Source organism: Mycetomoellerius zeteki, unplaced genomic scaffold, assembly GCF_001594055.1.
Source record: "Mycetomoellerius zeteki isolate Tzet28-1 unplaced genomic scaffold, Tzet1.0 scaffold31, whole genome shotgun sequence".
NCBI lineage: Eukaryota > Metazoa > Arthropoda > Insecta > Hymenoptera > Formicidae > Mycetomoellerius > Mycetomoellerius zeteki.
The window spans coordinates 1,534,033-1,541,263 of record NW_017257294.1 but is presented as its reverse complement, the minus strand read 5'-3'; the positions used below and the strand labels follow the sequence as shown (position 1 = coordinate 1,541,263).

Sequence of the window (7,231 nt, the reverse complement as noted above, 5' to 3'; positions counted from 1 at the left end):
AGGGGAGATTAAAAGCGAAAAAAAAAGATTAAATAAAAGAGGAAGCGAAGTCGAGTGAGAATGCGCGTGTGGAAGATGCGAGAGCGAGAGGTAGAAGAGATCCTAAAGAGAGCGAGCGAGAAGATAAAAAACGGCGGAAGCTAAAAAAACAAAATGTACGAACGAACATTGATACTATCTTCGTTTTTTAAGATCGTTTCTCCGTTCGACACGCTATATAAATATTGACATTTGTCATTGGATTATTACCGACGATGATGAAGTATCATTATTATTATTATTATTATTATTACGGAACTATTATTATTACGATGATAAATGATTATTACTATTATTACTACCATTTCTTATTGTCATTATTATCACAATTTATTATTGCGATGATGATCATGATTATTATTATTATTAATATTATTATTATTATTATTACGTGGTACAATAAAAATTTAATAAGCATTCCAAGTCTTGTGACTACCTACAATAGTTTCCCATAATCATTAACAGTTTTATTTATCACGTGATTGTAGTATGTATCATGACCCGTTTTACGTATAGAGATAGAATTAACTGCCAGCTGATAACAGGAGGAGGTAAACAGAAATGTGGTAATTTATAACATTTTTTATGATATCGAGTAGTTAAACACTTGCAGACACGGCTTACTTCATCAATTTTACGTAATATGTTTTCCCAGAAAACAATTATAGAATAAACTTCTCTCATTGCTTTTTCTTATTTTATTATTTTATAAAACATCCAAAATTTTGCAAAATAAAAAACGATTAATTTATACCACAAAGTTCATATAAAGTAATATAGAGAATGATATCTAACATCGATTTTAAAACTTTTTCTAACAAATTAATGACACTACTATAAACGACTTGAGTAATTAAATTTTTTAGAAAGATTATTTATGATATATCGCGTGGTGATAAGATTATCTTCTTGTCAAAACATTTAAACGCCTAAGTTTCGAAGCTATATCCGAGTCTGATAGCAAATATCACGCGGGGTCATCACAGCTTCAACAGAGTGGCTTACCATTGAATTATGCGGTGTTATTCAAGTTAGTGAATGACAAAGCGTTAAGAAAGGAGCATCATGCTTCGTTTCGTCGTTCGCGACAGATTCATCGTCTGCGACAATCTCGAGAAATGTTTAAACGCTTTGGGAGGCGTACGTGACACCTGCAGCGTCGCTATATTGTCGAGGGTCAAGGAGAGACTTATTGTTAGTGGTGGTTCGACGTCGCGTTCGAATTGTTTGATCGATTCCACGATACCTCATGTAGCTGCCGAAACGACACGCCGGGAGAATCATCGGCTGTCATCAACGTCGGTTATCAAGGAAGCTCGCAAGACCTGTCTTTACGATCTTCATGTGGAAAAGCAAGGCAAGTTGCAAATGCAAATCTCTCTGATTCAGTTATCAATATTAAATTCAATATATCTTTAATTTTAAATCTATGCCAAATTATATCGCAGAAATACATATTTAATGCTCACGAATAAATAAATATCATAAGATAACTTTTCTGTTTCTTAATTTTTATGATAGTACTGTGATTTTTAAGAAATCATGTAACGCAGAAAATATGTAACAATTAAGAAAGTCACTTATCTCATTTCATTCGAATTTATAAATAAATTATTCTAAATGTTTAGGCAAAATCGTCAATTTTGCCGGATGGTTACTGCCGGTACAGTATCAAGAGGCGATCGCAGTGTCTCATCTGCACACCAGATCGTTAGCGTCGCTCTTCGATGTTGGTCACATGTTGCAGACATGCATTTCTGGTAAAGACGCCGGCGAATATTTGGAATCACTAACCACGTGTGACCTCAAGAATTTAAGTAGAGATGCCGCGACTTTGACAGTCTTCACAAACGATAAGGGTGGAATTTTAGACGATCTCATTATCACTAAAGATGATGAAGACAAATACTTTATGGTATCCAACGCGGGAAGACGGGACGAAGATAGTCGACTTCTTTTGGAGCGTCAGGTAAAAATGTTTGCATGCTCCCCCATTTTGGCAGTCAATATACAATGAAAATAAACTTCTCTGCTTTCAGGATGATTTTATAAAGGTTGGTAAAGACGTGTATATCGACTTTTTGGATCCCTTGGAACAAGGGCTCATAGCTCTTCAAGGTCCTACAGCGGAGACGGTCCTCCAATCATTGGTAAAGATCGATCTTCGAAGCCTAAAATTTATGAATAGCGTCAACACCAAAGTGTCAGGCAGCCGTATTAGAATCTCGCGATGTGGATATACCGGAGAGGACGGATTTGAAATCTCGATACCTGCGAATAACGCGATTAATCTAGTCGAAAGGATCTTAGAGATTCCTGATGTGAAACTAGCCGGTTTAGGCGCCAGAGATAGCCTAAGGTAAATTAACAGAAAACAGATATAACATGTTTTAAAACAATACTCTTTGAACGTGCAATCAATAATATCAAAAGTAAACAGCAAGTAATAATATAATAATAATAATATAATGGAACTATTAATATATTTATAATAAAATATAATAAAAAAAATAATAAATTATAATTGTTAATATTTTTTTCTAATTATTTTCGCAGATTGGAGGCTGGACTTTGTCTATACGGTCACGATATCAACGAGGACACCACACCAATCGAAGCTGCCCTTACATGGCTAGTCGGTAAATACTATGGTCTCGCAAAGATCATGAATCTAAACATAATTACTCTTTTAAACGCTTCTAAACACTTTTAAATAGCGACGAAGTTCCATTGCTCCTATTTAATCTTCTCTAACTTTATCACGCGAAACGCGAATTATCGCAGTTTTACAAAATATCGATCTTCTCTCTTTCTCATAGCGAAACGACGAAGGGCAGAGGCGAACTTTCCAGGCGCACAACGAATACTTTCGCAGATCAAGACGGGCACGACGAAGAAACGCGTTGGGCTCTTACTGGGTCAAGGACCACCTGCCAGGGAAGGCGCGCCCATATTGACGCCGGAAGGTGAGCGTGTGGGCAGCGTCACTTCCGGTGGACCAAGTCCGACCTTGGGCCGGCCGATCGCTATGGGATACATGCCACCGGATTTAGCGCAATTCGGTGGTGGAATATTGGTCGAGGTTCGGGGGAAGACGTATAAGGGTACCGTGACGAGAATGCCTTTTGTAAAAGCGAAGTATTACACCCCGAAGTGATGTTGATTTCGCAACGAAAATTGACTGATTTTAGACAATGTTGCGAAATAATTAATTGACAGTGACCAATCATTTATACATTCGTAAAGTATACGAACAATTGATTCGTTTGCTGACGCAAATAAATTGCGACGAGTCGCAAATGATATGGTAATTATGATAGATAATTTCTAATTAGACATTAGCTAATGTAAGTGGAATTAAATTAATATCATATAATTGGGGTTCTCGAAAAATCGATTGCTAAATATAATATTAAATCATATAATAAATATAATAGAAATATTATAAGAGAGAAAGATTACAAGATTGATTACTATTTATAAACGTATGCATTTTAATGATAATTTTGACATAATTGTAACATCTATTTATATATATATATATAAAAGACTTTTATATAAAATAAATATATCTAATAATAATGAATTAATGAAATTGTATATGAAAGCATTTTTCAATAAACATTTTTTTTAATGTATTGCAGTTTTATTATGAATGTTCTATAAAATGTTATAAGTTTTTATTTATAAAACAAAACCATTGGTTTATAGTGAATATTAATCATAGTTAGGAAAACAAAATTTTTACATTATCAAGCTAAGTAAAATTCAATCTAAACCATAAGTTGTTAACTAAATAATGCTGATAATGAAAAACCGAGTCTTAACGATAGTTGGTATTACAGAGATCTTGAAATCAAATCGAATTCAAGGGACTCAAAATACTAAAATGGCGAATTCGATTGGAAGCACTAGTGCGCACTGGTGCATATTAAAGCCGTTGTACACTGATTTAATTTGAGTATAAAAATGAAATGCAAATATTTCAAATTATGAAATACATACTTTATCTAATAGTACAATAAAATGTATTGATTATATCACGATTTAATCAATTTCTATGTTTATTTATAAACATTCTTCACGTTATTTTGTGTACAACGGTTTTAATATGCACCAGTGCGCACTGAGTGCGTCCAATCGAATTCGCTATGAATGAATCATAATTTACGACGAATTTTAATATTTTTATGATTTTAATATTCTTTTCAACACTACCAGCTTTTTCCCAAAATGTATTCCTTACACATAATTTATTAATTATTGTGTGTGTGTGTGTGTGTGTGTGTGTGTGTGTGTGTGTGTGTGTGTGTGTGTGTGTGTGTGTGTGTGTGTGTGTGTGTGTGTGTGTGTGTGTGTGTGTGTGTGTGTGTGTGTGTGTGTGTGTGTGAATTTCAAATGCTTTTTTAAATATAATATTATAATTTAATTGTAATCTTCAAATATAATTAAATTATGTCATAATAAAAAAAGCATTTGAAATTAATAATAACAAATTTTGTGTATGTATCCGGACGTAGATACATGTCACTGAGACGTTTACCTTAATTATGGATTACATAATACATCATGCATCATATTATGTAAAACGAAATGTACTCAAAGATAAAACTTGTGTCTCTAAATAAAAAGCACCCAAATAGTCGTGTCACACTACGCTTTAGAGACGAGGATTCCAAATTAGAAATTAAAATTCCGGGGAAAAATGTTTCATATATAATTATATATAGTTACATAAAATTATACATAATTATGTGTAAAAAAATTGGCATATTCTATACAATTATACAATTATACATTATGTATATAAAATATGTATATGTATCACATTTTTTCCCGGGATTCGATAATTTAATCAGATAATTTTAATTTTAAGCCGTTTCGTTTTGATTGAATTCTAATTTTTAACTAGCAATCTCTAACGCGTAGTGTGACACGGGCTAAAGTGAATCACAAAATGGCGGCTCTCCCCGTTTATTCAGGGCAGCAATCATAGAATATATCAGCGATCATAGAACTTTTTCCCTAGTTCGGAAACGTGAAAATTTTTTGTATGTACGTGTATATGTACTATTTCTAATAAAAAACTGAGTCGAAAAGTCCTCTACCATTTTGCAATTTTCGCAATAGTTAACAAGATATTAATTATTAAAAATCGCTGAATATTGGTTTTCAATAATTTTTTACTCAAATACTATCAACTTTACAGTAAAACTGTAATAGACAAAAATCATTTATTTTCTTCTCATAAAACTCTAAGAATTTTTTCAGAATTTTTTATCAACTTTTTAGTATTACATTTTCTTATTTTTACCAACATGAAAAAATACGGTATTAAAAAATTCTAAAAAAATTCTGAAAAAATTCTCATAACTTTATGAGAAGAAAATAAACAATTTTTATTTCTAGCAGTTTTTCTGTAAAGTTGATAATATTTGAATAAAAAATTATTGAAAATCAATATTCAGCGATTTTTTGTATCTTGTTAACTATTGCGAAAATTGCAAAATGGTAAAGGACTTTTCGACTCAGTTTTTTATTAGGAATAGCACTGTATGATTAGTGTACGTTATTTTAGATACATCCTGTATATTGGAGTACAGGCTGTAATCGATAGTTACAAATTACAGAACAAAGTACAGAATAGCAATATGCCATATACCTGATGATGATCACACGTTTATTACTCTTATTTTAACGCATTTGAGATACGTGGAGTCGATCCAGGCAGAAATGGATCACGCTAACGGAGCATCATGGGGACTCAATCGGGTCGATTCTGAAATACAGAACAAAGTACAAAATAGCAACCCAGTGAGAAATGACAATGGAATCGACGTCGAATCGACGTCGATTTGACGTCGATTCGACGATTTCGACATCGATTCCATTGTCATTTCTCACTGGGAATACGCCTATATACCTGATGACGATTACAACGTCTGCTATTCTTATTTTAACGCACTTGAGATACTTACGTGGATTCGATCGTGGCAGAAATGGATCACGCTGACGGAGCACCATGGAGACTCGATCGGATCATCGATTCTGAAATCACGTTGATCATCGCGCGATAACGATCGTGTGCGACTCAACGCGTTACGATTCGCGACGATCTTCCCACGGGGCACTCGCGAACGACTTTTTGCGTGCGAAATTCACATTCGGACGGCAACACTCGCGGAAAATACACGGAGTGAGACGCACACGATTCCCGAGAACCACCGCGGCGCGTAAATGACTGAAGCGCCGGTTTGAAAAATATCGCAGGCGAAATTGCGATTCTCGAAAGTATCGAAACGCTCGAAGCGCCAAACGACTTCTCGTAATTGGTTGCGCTTGGAAGACGACAGAGGGCATCGTTCGTACATCGTGAAAATAAACGGATGAGACTTGAAGCTCCAATATTTCGGAGATTGTCGTTAATTGTTAGTAATTATAGTAATAAGAATATAAATGCGTGCGCGATAGAGTTTCAGTAACCTTTTGAATATTTATATAATAATTAGAATAGTGTAATAGATACTTTTTTTTTCTTTTTAGATATTTTTCCCGAGGGAAGTTAGACGCCTTCTATCCTATCCTTTGGATAATATGGCGCAAAGATACTATACCAATTCATAATACTGTCAATCAAACTTATAAACAGATTCACTTTTTTCTCATTATACAACAATTTTACATTATAAAAAATATTTAATAACCTTTCATACATACATACAAACGTTTCGACACCGATCGGGTCATTTTCAATGTAAAACAACAAACAATCTTACATAAATTATCGGAAAATTCAGTCAAATTATAATGTTCAGTAAAAAGTTCGGTTGTATTCGTAATATGCGGTCCATATGTAAAAATATCAAAGGAGATCTCATCACAACTCTACAATCTTACAAATAAATAATAAATTAACATTGCGTTATAGTTTAAATTATCAATGTACATTTTATAGTAAATTAAATTAAAATACAAATTAAATAAAAAATACATATCTTAAATTGTCTTAATGATGTAAGTTAGACGCCGAGAGGAAAACGCAATTAACAAAGTTATAAGGCTTAAGGAAGCCTCAAGTATAAGGTCTGACTATGGCTGCGTTTCGTTATTCACTGTCAGTATTGACAATATGACGTCATAAAGTAGTACTGCAGAAGCGTTTTGAAATTACTAATAGTACTTTTATGACGTT

The 7,231-nt window shown here is 33.5% G+C and overlaps 1 protein-coding gene across 1 annotated transcript; it reads left to right on the top strand.

Moving 5' to 3' along the window:
• Positions 1-1,034: 1,034 nt before the first annotated feature.
• Positions 1,035-3,415, top strand: LOC108724627 (aminomethyltransferase, mitochondrial). The gene is made up of 5 exons (XM_018451081.1): positions 1,035-1,396; positions 1,668-2,008; positions 2,079-2,398; positions 2,596-2,678; positions 2,859-3,415. Exons 1-5 carry the CDS (start codon positions 1,105-1,107, stop codon positions 3,194-3,196), a joined length of 1,374 nt encoding a protein of 457 aa, XP_018306583.1. The 5' UTR covers positions 1,035-1,104; the 3' UTR covers positions 3,197-3,415.
• The last annotated feature ends 3,816 nt before the right edge of the window (positions 3,416-7,231 follow it).